This window comes from Pelodiscus sinensis, chromosome 14 (genome assembly GCF_049634645.1).
Source record: "Pelodiscus sinensis isolate JC-2024 chromosome 14, ASM4963464v1, whole genome shotgun sequence".
Taxonomy (NCBI): domain Eukaryota; kingdom Metazoa; phylum Chordata; order Testudines; family Trionychidae; genus Pelodiscus; species Pelodiscus sinensis.
In genome coordinates this window covers 4,740,206-4,754,271 of record NC_134724.1, presented here as the reverse complement: position 1 = coordinate 4,754,271, position 14,066 = coordinate 4,740,206, and the positions used below count along the sequence as shown (strand labels likewise).

The following is a 14,066-nucleotide window of genomic DNA, read 5'->3' as shown; positions in this document are numbered from 1 at the left end:
CCTGTTTTAAGATGGAGAAAATATGGCACGGAGAAACTAAGGTCAAAAGTATTCGTTAATTTTGGTGTCCAATTAGAGACACTTAGGAGCTGATTTTTCAGAGAGCTTAGCAGTATATAACATGTAATATGTTCAAAGCGCAGCTCCCCTTTACTGCAAACCAGGGTCTCCAGTCAGGCACCCAGGAAGTAAGTGACCTTCTGTGAAAAATTTGGCTTATGTGATTTAAGCATAATTTAGGAATTCTGTGGCAGAAACTTACATAGAATCCAGTTCTCCAGGGCAGCATTCAACTCCCTTAACTATGAAAACATCCTTTTCCTTCCTGTAACCACTGCTTTTTTCACAACATATTTTTCCCTAGCTGTATTCTTGGAAGTGGCTGAATCATTTTGAACCTACATTTTCCAAAAATAATTACCCTAAAAGAGGCAACTGGCATGGAAAATTTCAGCTAAAATGGTTAGTTTGACAAATTTACAAGTAATGGAAAATAGATCTTACAATAGAAGGCATTGGTTGACTTTAATAATAGGCAGTACTGTCTGCCCGTCCTATAATATTCCCACAGAAAAACACTTTAAATTAGAGTCATAGTTGCTCAGATGCATTTATCAACAATACAGTCACTTAACATTAAGGTGAATGCCAGCTGAGCTGAAATTGGTCTGAGTGATATGTTGCATACTTTACTACCCAAATGCACAGTCTCTCACTTCACAACACAATTCTCAAGTCTGATAGAATCACTCATGGTACACCCTGGTCCCAATTCTGCATAATTACCCTCAAACACAAAACATTAACTTGAGCCTCCTACTTTGCCATGTTCAAAGTAACGTTGCCTATAAAGCTTTCAAAAGTGCCTTGATTTAAGTGCCTATCTCCCATTGAAAGCCAAAAGACCTAGGCTTCCAAATCCCTATTACTATGTTCCACTCCAGAGTTGGCTGCATTCCTAAGATCAATTAAGAAGATTCCTGTCGATAGTTTATGGACAATCAGTTTATGTCTGTAAATCACATTGATGTCCTTTTGGGATGAATGGTGCTATATAAATTTAGCTCATTAGAGTCTGGCTGTATAAATGTTGGTTTATCATAAACTTGTATTTGAACAACATTAATATTGATTTTGATTAAAACATGTATGCATAGCACTCAAAACAGGTCAGAACTCGTACAGCCACAATCTAAAACTCATTAGTCACTTGCTTGCATATCAGATCTCGTTAGCCATCCTAGTATTGACTTGTGGACAAACAAGCTCATCCTGCAGAGTGATGAATCCTCCAAACCTCCCACATAGGTTTTACTGTTCCTGCCTAAACTAGTGATCCCCAGACTGTGGGGGTGGGGAACAGTAACAACAGGCTTGGGCAGGGAGCACTATCCAGTCTCACTCAGCGCAGCCAGAGGTCCACTCCACCTGCTGCCCAGCTCTGGCCCTAGCCACAACTGTGCTACATTCCCCTACTCTGCCCCCAGCTCAGCTCCAGCCACAACTCTGCCCTCATTCCCTCTTTACCTCCAGGTTCACTCTGCCTGCAGTCCCAGCTCCTCCTCCATTCCCAGTTCTTCCCCAGCTCTGCCTTCTCTGCCGAGGAAGCCTTGGCTGTGCAGTATTGCAGATGGGGTGTCAATAGATTCAGTTACTGGTAAAGGGGGAAGGAGGCCAGGAAAAGTTTGGGCACCACTGGTCTAACCATTTGATGTCTAGCCAAAGGTATTTCTCCTTCAAAGGCAGAGTTGTTGGAATCATTCAGAAGAATTGGCGAGATTATGTGGTCACTTTTCCATCGATGGAAGAGAGTCAATCTCAGGGTAAAAATGCCCAGAAAATCCTTGTTACACCTTGGGATTATAGAATTCCCAAAATCAGGATCAGTACGCAGCAAGCTGAAGCATTACAGGTAAATAATATGATGTGTAGGCAAATAATAGAAATACTCACTGCTCCAAAGATTTTCTGTGTAAAATAAATACATGGGAGATGAGAGAAGAGGCTGGTTTTCTGGTACATGTAAATATTTGATAGTCACTGTTTACATTTTCCCCCTGAATCTAAGTCAGTCTACAGAAGCAGATGTGACATCTTATTTTTCACAGCAGTCCAGTAGCAGGGAGGGCATAATGAACACATGACATATTACCATACAACTAACACTTAGAGCATTAGCTGCAAATGTACTCTATATTAATTAAAACATATGGGTCTTCCTCCTTCCATAGACTGTAATATGTTTTGGGACAAGTGGCTTCTAGTAGCTAGGGGTATGTCTACACTACCACCCTAGTTCTAACTAGGGTGGTTAATGTAGGCATTCGAACTTGAAAATGAAGCCCGGGATTTGAATTTCCTGGGCTTCATTTGCATGTTGCTGGGCGCCGCCATTTTTAAATGTCTGCTAGTTCGGACTCCGTGCCCGCGGCTACACGCGGCACGAACTAGGTAGTTCGGAATAGGCTTCCTATTCCAAACTACCTGTACTCCTTGTGGAATGAGGCTCTATTGCTGGTGCCTGGCTCTATTGCTGGTGCCAGCTGCCAGGTTCCCTGCTGCCGGGTTGCCTGCCAGGCTTCCCTCCTTGCTGCTGACCAGGCTTTACTGTCAGCCCCAGCCACCAGACTTCCTGTTCCCAGGCTGCTGGCCTCCCATCTGGCCCTGACTCCCAGCCGCTGGGGTTTCTCTGGTCCAGAGGCCCTTTATCCTGCTGGACCATGGATGTTACTGGACCAGAGAGGTTCAAACAGTACAGAGATTATTATGTAGGATATAATAAATGACTCTACTAACTGGATTCTCTGCTGCAACTGAAATCTTCTGGAGGCAGCAGAGGTGCCAAACTGAAAGGAGCTATTGCTTCCTGATTCTCTGCTGCATTGTACATTAGAGCCTGAGGTCTGAATGAATTTAACATATGTATATCTTGACTTTAATTTGAAGATATGGATTATCTTATTAAATGCTTATGAATGGTATTTAATAAGGAAAATGTGTAGTCTCCTTCAGCATGTATTTGTGTATTTATTTATTTTTATGATTGCCAGTGTCTTTGGGTTATGTTGATTGTTTTTCATTATTGAATTGCTGCCCTAACATGAGTTATTGTCTTACTGCAGAACTGTAGAGTTGTTGTGCGAATTGATTCTTGGGAGTCAACATCCGTGTATCCAAATGGACATTTTGTACGAGTTTTAGGGCGGATAGGAGATCTTGAAGGGGAGACCGCAGCAATTCTGGTGGAGAACGGCATTTCTGTTGCTCCTTTCTCAGAAGCCCAGGTTTGATTTTGTGATGAATTGCACTCTTTAACACTGTAATTCCCAAACTGTAGTCTTCTAAGGAGAGAAATCCGCTGGGGGTTTGAAGAGAGCTGTCTGGGGACATTAATACTTTCTTGTAAGGTAAACATGAAGGAAAGACTTGGAGAGTACAGTTCAGTATAAATACTGATATTTGTGACATTGTAAGAGAAAAAAATGAAATGTAAATCTAATTTGTAACCTCTGTATGTAGAAAACTTATAATTTTATGGTTGCTGATACTCTTGTGCAGATGTGTGAGATGCCTTTCAGTACCCCAGAGAATCCATGGAAGGTGAATCCAGAGGAGGAATTAAAACGCATAGACTTGAGGGATACACATTTAGTATTCAGCATTGACCCCAAAGGCTGTGAAGATGTGGATGATGCCCTGTCCATTAGAGAATTAGCCAATGGGAACCTGGAGCTAGGTGTCCATATTGCAGACGTAACCCATTTTGTGGCAGTAAATTCTTACACTGACATTGAAGCCAGAGCAAGGTAAGTTGTACTTATTATAGAAACTGTAAAGCAGATTGGGGAAGGAGGAGGAGCAGGATGTTTGTAGTTAGACTCTTAAACAATATTAAGAGATTATTGAGTGTGGGAAGCCTATTAGTTTTCTAAAGAGAAACTGACATCAAACCTAGCTTTTTAACAATAAACAAGATAATATGTCATGTTTGGTAGACTCAGCTGCCACAAAAATATTTATTGTGCTGCTGGCCTGGAGGAAGCAGGATGTTGTGGGAGGGACTCCCTTTTGATCAGCTTTGTTTCCTTTTTTTATCCATAAAATGTGTCTTTCCCAGACAGGTTTGGAAGTCTAGTAAAATGAATTATTTGATGCAGTTACTAGTAGTGGCCTGTATTGTTTCAGTGCTGCCAGGCTTGTTGAATTTTGGAGGGACTATATCTTTATAGAAGATATATCTGTGACACAAGAAGCAGTCCTTACATGAATTCCAAAATATAAATAACACTCCTAAAAGTATAAGGAGAGGCTCTTTTGTGCAATCACATAGCAGAGCCAACAAGTAAAATTTCTGATGCTTGCAGGACTGCTGACTACAATTGTGGGCCCCGGGGTGGAACAGTCAGTGGGCCGCGCTGTTGCTCAGTTAGCTGCCAGCTGTGCTGTTGAGTTCACTTTTCTGGCGTGGCCCAAGCTGCTCTGAAAAAATGAAGCAACTGCCAAAACACTAGCATGCTACTGATTCTGCAGAGCAAAGAACTAGCCCTCTTGCATGCATATTATCTGCATACATAGCGCAGCTATAAGAGGCTAAACAAATCTATGTGTCAAAGAATCATGCTCTCATTGCAAATATCAGTACAATATTTTCTGATACTGGAAAAGAAAGGAGAGTAAAAGGCATCACTAAGGCTTACTAAGGATATCGACTCTTAATTTGATTAATAATGCACACACATAGGACAGTAAAAAATAAGTAATAAAGCAACACACACAGCACATAAAGCCACAAAGAAACAAGTGACAACACTGAAAATACAAAGGGAAGTAAAACATCAAGTGGTTGGTGATAGGTATTTTAAATTAATGTTTAGGACCCACGCTGTGCAAGTGCAACAGAACCCTGTAGCAACAGGCAAAGTCCGAGAGAGAGAGATAGAGTGTGTGTGTGTGTGGCGTGCGCGCGCGCGCAAAAGTAACCAACTCAGAATAGAAGCTCTGGAGTACATTTACACCTGGCTTCAAAGTTTGCAGACAGGTCCCTACTTTGAAGAGTTTGTAAATAAGGTCTTAATCCACCAGTACACCTAAGCACCACAACTACTGCTTGCTACTGAGTCAGTGGCAGCACTTGCCTGGAATCCAACTTTAATTGAATGGCCAAACAAACAGGATCCGTGGTGAAGTTCTTCCAGCTTTTAACAATGTATCATGGTTTAATTAATAATATAGCGTATCTTTTAAAAAAATAATAAAGACCACAATTTTCAGATATCTACAACATTCCAAAAATTATGTTGTTAAAAATCCTTTTCTTTTTTTACCTTAAGCTATTAATACCACTTACGAAAACTTTGTTTGAAATGTAACCCTGCAAATGTCATGAGGTAGGCCTGTTCACATGCTTTTACTCCCGAATTCATTCACTAAAACCCCAATCCTGCAAATGCCTATGCATGGGAGCCCTCCATATGTGTAACTATTTGCCGGGTAAGTCTGTATTGCCACTATACTACACTGCAACTTTCGGGTTTAGGGGTGTGAAAAAACATGCACACATCAAGTACAGCTGGAAAGTGCCCATGTTCCCAGCACTGTTAGCTACTCCCCAGTCGAGGTAGTTTACACAGAGTTCTCTCCCAGCGCTCCTGCCGTGGCCATGCTTTCAGTTTAAAGCACTGCTGTGGCTGCGCTTTAATTTTAGAAGTGTAGACAAAGCCTAAGGCAGAGTAAATAGCACAAAAGCAGCTTCTTACCGTGACACCAATCCAAATAAAATCCCAGAAGTATTTATTTTGACCTTCAATTGCTATACTTTACCCATAAGATCATTCCCATTTAGCCACATTCCCCTTTCCCCCGTATCTCAAAATACCAGCAACTCACCAGAAATCTTGACAGAAACTCCCCTCCAGTCTGGGGCTGAGAGAGAGTCCTGTCTCTCACAGACCCCAGGAGCAGCAGCCCAGTTGGGCTACCTAGTCAGAATCTCCTCTCCCAGGCATGGCAGGCAATCCATCTGGGAGTGGGACACCCCAAACTCCCACCCCCTCTTAACTCTCCTGACCCCCACCTACGCTCTGTTCCATTCATGATCTCAGCTTCTTCCACCTTCTTTCCAAGCAGGGGAGGGGGTCAGAGGCTCTGGCCACAAGGGGAGCGTGTAGGCAGAAGGGGTGGACTGGGGGCTATCCTCTCAAGATGGGGAGCTACAACTGCTCCGACGATTTAAAAGGATTTGGAACTCTCAACCACCAGTACTGTGGCAGCAGCCAGGCCCACCTGGGCTCTTTTAAATCACCCAAATCCCTGAACAATTGTCCCTACTGCCCCCTTGTCGGCAGGCCTGGATACTTGGAGTCAGCTGGAAAACTTATGACTTAAGAGGGGTATTGGCATACACATATTTTCATTTGCCAGATATGTCAGTCCTCTTCTATTCTTGCCATTATTTTGAAATTAAAATATTGAAACTCTGTTTTTATTAAATATATTGCTTTATGTAATTGCAGACTTCTATAAACTTGGTAGCCAGTGAAGATACGTGGTACAGTTTATGAATAATCTTCTCTTTTTAGCTGACTACACTTTTTAGCTGTAGGCTTTAACCCTGAATTCCTTGTGCACTCACAATTCCAAACTGAAGTTGCATGAGGAAAGCAGGATTGGGCCCATAATTTGTAAATGAATGTTTATTTAACGTGATTGCAATATTGTGCTTGTGTGCGGTGTGTAAAACTAACCTTTTGAAATCAGGTGACATTTGTATCTTGTTGTGCTGAAGTTGTGCTTATGTTGCAAACTGCTTCTGAGATGTACTATGAATGTGTTTTATCTTCAGGGCAACAACGTATTATTTAGCTGATCGTCGTTATGATATGCTGCCTTCCATCCTGAGTGCTGACTTGTGCTCTCTTCTTAGCAGAGTTGACAGGTACGATTTTTGTAATACTGATAACTAACGAGAGATCTACTGATGCACAAGAGATTTACACAAATAACTTAATTATTGCTATGAACAGGTATCCAAGTACATCTCTTGTACAAATGTTCGCGATTAACGTATTTGGGATCCTGTATATAAATATCCCATGTGTAGTGAGATTAATTCTGCAAAACTAATAAGGAATTGTGGAAGGGCCACAGTGAGTGCGCCATACTCAGGGAAGCCTTCAAGAAATAGGACAGACAATCTCCCCAAACTGGTGGTTTATTCTCTAATTACATTCACGAAGCCAGTAACAAAAGAGTTTCTGCAATACCAGACTGGTTAACTAGAAACTAAAAGTAATCCTCTTTAGACATTCCAGTCCTTGTATTCCATCCAGATGAACAGATCTAATATGGTGAGAGGTTACTGAAAACCTTATTCACCATATGTGAGGTTTTTACTAATCCCAAAAGATCAAACACTTATTTCAGATCTCACCTAGATGTCACGCAATCAGTCAATCCTTAGTTAACTAAAGATTTATTCATAAAAAAGAAGAGACTTATAAATGATTGCAAAGTCTTTATATCAAGTTTGTAGCAGTGATGAAATAGACTGTTACCAGAGAGATTTTTGTAAGCTAACTTCTAAAAGGAAAGTCCTTGGTCCACAGTTCAAGATGATCCTTTTAGTTGTAAATCCATAGTCTACGGAATTAGTGCAGGAAAGATGCAAAATAGCAGAGGTCTTTTATACCCTTTACTTTGCACGTAGAAGTTCACTGTCCCAAACAAAACTCACAGCCTAGGTGCATTGAAAGTTACTGGCCCAAGATGGAGTTCAAGGTCACATGAGCATATCATGTGCCGTTACATGGTTTGCTGAATTAAAGGAGGTGGCAATTGGCTTCTCATTGTCTGAGGCATCCTCTGAGTGGAATGAGTTTCTTCTATGGCCCATTGTGTGATTGGAGGGTTCTTAAGGTCTATCAGCCCATAGCTGTCTAGACTTGATGTGAATCTAGAGATTGTCACTCAGGAATGCAACATTCGTTTACGATACAATCACATAGCAAATATTCATAACTTTGGGTACAAAGATGGTACATGCATATAAACAGGATAATCTTAGTTAGTAAATCCTAACTTTTCTATTAATACCTTACATGGCATACTTTGTATAAGATTTTTCAATTTGGGACTCATGGTGACTCTGTTAGTGTAACCAGTTAGTGTAACCAGTAATTTTTATATAGCATCACAGGAATGGTGTATTTAAAAAAGCAGGAAACATTTATTTTGGAGGTGCAAATTAATGTGTATAAAATGCACATAATTTGCATTTTTAAATCTTCAAGTTAGAGTTACATGCACTTAAACAAATCCCTATCTTACCTGTGAAAGAACTTCTTTGACCCTATCCTACAAAGATGTATACATGTGCTAATGTTTTTATTTAGTGAGAATAGTTCTGTTCATCAATCAAACAGAAACATAACTCCTTGTAGGTTCAAAGACTTAGCATGCAATCGCAACTAAAACTGAGCGTGGTCTTTTTATGAATATATAATGATGTAGTCCACAACAAACATTTGTTGTCATGTAAGTGTCCCATTGGTAATGCTCCTTTAATAGGCATCTCTCTCCATTTTTAAAGAGTTTTTTGGGGACAAATTTCATGCTCAGAGCAATTCCATAGATCAGATTATTGTTGGTTTTATACCCATTCAAACATCAGCTTCTTTCCTCAAAAGGGTATCAGTTGTGGTTGATGTTTCTTGATACGGACCATTGCTGATGTAATTTGTCTCCATGTGTTGACCGTATTGTCCTCAGGGTTGAAAGGCAATTGCGTGAACGAGTGGCACTGGCAAGGCCCTGTTTATTTCTTGAAGTAAAATATAGAGCTGTTAGCTCAAGAAACTAAAAGGAATCTGTAGGCTTCTCAAATGTTGATTTCTTTAAAGTTCCATTTTATGAAAACTGGAAGTGGTTATAAATAGATTAACTGAAATTTTTATTTTTAAGGTATGCTGTCAGTGTCATGTGGGAGCTAGATAAAAATTCCTATGAAATCCTGAGAGTCTGGTACAACAGAACCATCATTCAGTCTTCATACAAACTGGTCTACGAGGTAGCACAGGGGTTATTAGATGGTGACCTAAGTGTAGTTGATGATATCCTGGAACTCAAAGAACTGGATGAGAGAACTAGACAGCAGAAGCTGGAAGTGCTGGTCTGGGCAATAGGAAAACTGACTGATGTAGCTCGACATGTTCGGGCTAAACGCGACAGCTGTGGTGCTCTAGAGCTGGAAGGAGTGGAAGTAAGAGTACAGCTGGATGATAAAAAGAACATTCATGATCTCATCCCTAAACAGCCACTAGAGGTGCACGAGACTGTAGCTGAATGTATGATCCTTGCCAACCACTGGGTGGCGAAGATGATTTGGGAGAACTTTCCTCACCACGCCTTGCTGCGCCGACATCCTCCACCGCGGCAAGAGTTTTTTGCTGAGCTCCGAGAATGCGCCAGTGCCAAAGGCTTTTCCATAGACACACGGTACCTTTTACTTCTCTTAGTTTGTTGTAAGCACTCAGAGAGACATTCCAGTGGTTAACCGTTATAACGTAGACAAACATGTACAAAGTATAATAAACCACATTTGATGTTTCATAGCGTTTCGTTTTAAGACTAGGCGTGATAAGTGTGTGGAGGGGATGGTATAATGAGAGTGCCTAAAATGGCACGTGGCCCCCTCTGCAACTACTATTAGCAGTGGAAGATGAGATAGTGGAAGGGGTGGGCTCTGAGTAACTTCTTTGGCTGGTGAGACTTGCTCACATCACCAGGATCTAACCGATCACTGTATTTGGGATCAGGAAGGAATTGTCCCCTAGGCCAGACTAGGGATTCTAAAGGTTAACTGGTAAGCATAACGCTAAATGGGTAATGCTTACCAGTTCTGGTTAATCGCTAACTGGTGGGGGCTGGAGCAGCTCCCCACCTGCTGTGGGCAGGGGGCTGCTCCAGCTTCACAAGAGGCCCACCATGGACAGGGGCTGCTCTTGTCCAGAGCAGCCTCTGCTGCATGGAGTCTAGGCCTGCCGCAAGCAGGGGCTAGGAGCCGGCAGCAGCCCTAGCGCGGAGCTGGGAGCCCTGCAGGCTGGAACTGTCTATGGCCTGGATCCTGCTTAGTTGGTTAACTGATTAACTGGAATTTTACATCCCTGGGTCAGACTGGCAAAGACTGCAGGATTTTCTCCTTCTTCTGCAGCATGAGCTATGGGTCACTTGCTGGTTTGAACTAGAGTAAATGGTGAAATCTCTGTAACTTGAAGTCCTCAGATCAAGATTTGGGAAGTGCATTAACTCAGGGGTTATGGGCCTGATACAGGAATGTATGGGTGAGGTTCTGTGGCCTGCAATGTGTAGTAGTCAGTTTAGAAACAAGATTATCATGACAGTCCCTTCTGGCCTGGATGTAAATATGTCCTACATTCTGTCCAGCCAGAGTGGAAAGACCAAATTGCGTTCACACTGATTTTAAGATTGTTCTAGCTGTGATTGCTCCCTCATTCCTCTAGTTAGGGTGGACAATAATTTTTTATAAGAGTCACTCCAAGAATTTAGAAAGTGGTTGAGGGCCGCACTCTTCCATGATATTAATGGAGGAGGTACAGGGTCTGGGATGGAGGTTGGGTGCAGAAGGGAGCTTGGGTGAAGGAGGCATTTGTGACCTAGGGCACTGGACTGGGGTTGGATTGTGACCTAGGGCAGGGAATTGGGGTACAGGAGAGGGGTGTAGGGGATTGGGTTGTGAGTTATGGCAGGAGGAGACTGTGATCTGGGGCAGGGGATTGGGGTGCTGGATCTGGGAGGGGGTATGGATGCAGGAGAGGAGGCAGCAGATTTGGGTATGTGGAGTAGAGGGACAGGAGTGGTTGGGAAAGGAAGAGGCTGGGGTTCCAGAGGCAGCCTCTGGCCAGGGACTTACCAGCTAGCAGCCTGTTCCTGAATCGGTCTCTCTGCCTGCCCCGCCCCCCGCACAGGCTGCAGCCATGTGCTCTCTGTGAATAACTATGAGCTCTTTGTGCTTTGTGGCTGCTTGTTATTGAAACAGGCAGCTCCCATTGGCCAGTTTCTGGCCAGAAGCCAGCCAATAGGATTGTGCTGGGGGTGGGAGCAGCTCCTAAAGCTTCCCCCCCCCTCCGCCGGGCTCAGTTTTTAAAGTGAAACTTCCCCGCAACCGCATTTCTGAGCACGTGTGGGTGGGGCTAGGCAAGCGGGGAGCCTGTCTGGGGCCTGCTCTAGTAGCATCCTGAGTTTGCTCTTCTTGACTAAAGAAGGTTGAGTGAAATATAAGTTAGCATTTAAAATTTAGGGAAAGGTTGTACCTGTGAGGGTTGTGGTGTAGACCATTGCAATTTCAAGGAAAGCACCAAAAGGCATCCCTTTTGGGAATACTGGGAGCATATGTGTGTTCACAACTACATCCTTTTGATTGGGGTGCAGCTTACTCCTCCTGCCTTGTGTGGCCAGCTCTGCAGACTAGCGCTTGTATAGTGGGTGAAACCAGCTCCTCCATCCATTTTATGAGACTGGGCAACTTCACAGAAATAAGAATAGAGTAGCCCACATGCTCCAGTCGCGCCTGGCCCTCGCATGGCATTCAGAAGAGGAGCAGAAGAGGAAGCTTAACTAAATGGAATCTGGCATTTTCAAATAAGAATACTATTCTAGGGCAGAGGTGCTGCTACAGTTTTTGGTTTAGAAGTTTTAATTATTAAGCAAAATGAAATCTGATTATTAATTACTTGAACGTGTATTGCCTTGCTATTTTTAAATCACACGGTCTAATGTTCAGGGACAGCATAATTATATTAAGAATTCATTATTTGTTTTTGGTAGGTCTAATAAAGCACTGGCTGATTCTCTGGATAAAGCAGAAGATCCCTTAGATCCAATTGTGAATAAACTACTGCGGTCCATGGCTACTCAGGCAATGTCTAATGCACTGTACTTCTCAAGTGGCTCTTGTCCTGAAGAAGAGTTCCATCATTATGGTACCCTAGCTTTGGGGGGAGGAAGGGAGGGAGTGCGGGTGTGTGTTATGTAAATATAAATACACACACACACACACACACACTTCTGTGTAACTTTTTTTCTTTCAATCACTGGAGTTTAATTACTTCTTTTCATCACTGTCTCCTTTTGTCATAGGACTGGCCCTAGATAAATATACGCATTTTACTTCTCCTATTAGAAGATATGCTGATATTGTCGTCCACAGACTGCTAATGGTTGCCACTTTAAAAGATACTGAAGTAAATGCTACAGTTAATTTGTTCAGCAACAAAGATCTTGAGGAATTGTGTAGACACATCAACAACAGAAACAGGGTAAGATGGAGGGCAGTTATGTCTTTGAATGTGTTTGAACAGCACCTTGTGCAATAGTCCTCAATTCTTACTGGGAGCTTCTAGATGCTACATAATAAAGCTAGTCTTTTAATTAAATAATATTAAACATCATTAAATCACAGTATAAAGTAATCAAAGGAATATAGGTAAAACTTGAAAATGTCATTACAGCTTACACTTAAGCAAAACAGGAAAATATACAACCAGAAATGCAAAGGTTTAATCCTCTTGGCTACGTCTACATTGGCAAGATTTTGCGCAAATACTTTTAATGCAAGAGTTTTTGCGTTAAAATATTTGCGCAAGAGAGTGTCTACACTGGCATGTGCTTTTGCGCAAAAGAATCTGTGCCAGTGTAGACGCTCTCTCGCGCAAGAAAGCTCCGATGGCCATTTTAGCCATCGGGCTTTCTTGCGCAAGAAATTCATGTTGCCTATCTACACTGGCCTCTTGCGCAAAAGGGCTTATTCCTGAGCGAGAGCGTCATAGTTCTTGCGCAAGAAGCTCTACTTGCGCAAGTAATGGAGTCTCCATCCCTGGAGGTGTTTAAGTCTCGGCTTGACAAAGCCCTGGCCGGGTTGATTTAGTTGGAATTGGTCCTGCCTAGAGCAGGGGGCTGGACTTGATGACCTTCTGAGGTCTCTTCCAGCGCTATGGTTCTATGATTCTATGATTAGTACGTCAGTGTTCTTGCGCAAGAGCTCGCAGCCAGTGTAGACAGGCGGCAAGTTTTTGTGCAAAATCTTGCCAATGCAGACTCAGCCCTTGAGTGTGTGGTGAAGCATTAGAAAGGTGGAAGGTAGGAAGCACACTTAAAAAGTATGCAGGAACTTGCAACATAGTCTTATTCCCTGTGATATTACAGAAATTTGAAATAGTAATTCCTTTTTGTAAATGGTTAACAAGAAACTCCCATCTTTTTAAAACATCATTTCTCTAAATGACTGCTCTGGAGTTGCAAGGTCTAGGAAGACATAAACCATACGTAGGGTTTCTTTGCTTCAGCCTAAGCCATAGCATTTTAACAATACAGTAAATACTTTATATGAAAGTTGGCCTTGTTTGGCTTGTGCTAATAACTGCCTTAATGGCAAGAGTTGGTAAGTTTGAACTGAAAATACCAACATTTTTTCGATTATCGAAGGCAAAAAGCCCCTTGCCCCAGCTGAGCAAAAGTTGGTACCATTGGGCTAAATGTTGTTCTCAAATCCATTTGCATATCTGAAGAAAAGTCTGTGGCCTTTTGTTAATCAGGTTGCTTCCTTTGACAGTGACTGTATTACTTGCTAACATACATGATAAGTTATTTTAAAATGTCTTTGATGGCGCATCTCTGAGTTTTTCTGTTTCCTTCTCTAAAGGTTTCTGGACCCAAAAACTCTTGTTTCCAAAATTTTCACTGAAATTCTGATGTTTAAAAATGTACAGAAGGTTCAGGGGGTATCCAAGTTAGTCTGTAACTGGAAAAACTTAAAAAACGATTAGTCTAGCAGCACATTAAAGACTAACAAAACACGTGGATGGTTTCATGAGCACAACCCACTTCTTTCATCTGAAGAAGTGGGTTGTGCCCACAAAAGCTCAAGATACCATCTACAAGTTTTGTTAATCTTTAAGGTGCTGCTAGATTATTTGTTGTTTTTTATATTTTTTTAAAAACGTTCAGTTTGATACAGAGAACACATAGCTATCTTTAACCTTGGGATAAAAATT

The 14,066-nt window shown here is 42.0% G+C and overlaps 1 protein-coding gene across 2 annotated transcripts in view; it reads left to right on the top strand.

The window, feature by feature from the left end:
• Positions 1–14,066, top strand: part of DIS3L (DIS3 like exosome 3'-5' exoribonuclease) — a 34,158-nt gene that overhangs the window by 15,267 nt on the left and 4,825 nt on the right. The window contains exons 8-14 of one of the 2 annotated variants that reach the window (XM_075896870.1): positions 1,743–1,912; positions 3,123–3,284; positions 3,559–3,806; positions 6,842–6,934; positions 8,959–9,492; positions 11,842–11,996; positions 12,154–12,332. In XM_075896870.1, coding sequence (XP_075752985.1) covers positions 1,743–1,912; positions 3,123–3,284; positions 3,559–3,806; positions 6,842–6,934; positions 8,959–9,492; positions 11,842–11,996; positions 12,154–12,332 — 1,541 coding nt within the window. The remainder of the gene's footprint in view (positions 1–1,742; positions 1,913–3,122; positions 3,285–3,558; positions 3,807–6,841; positions 6,935–8,958; positions 9,493–11,841; positions 11,997–12,153; positions 12,333–14,066) is intronic. The other variant, XM_025187818.2, reaches the window with a different exon arrangement.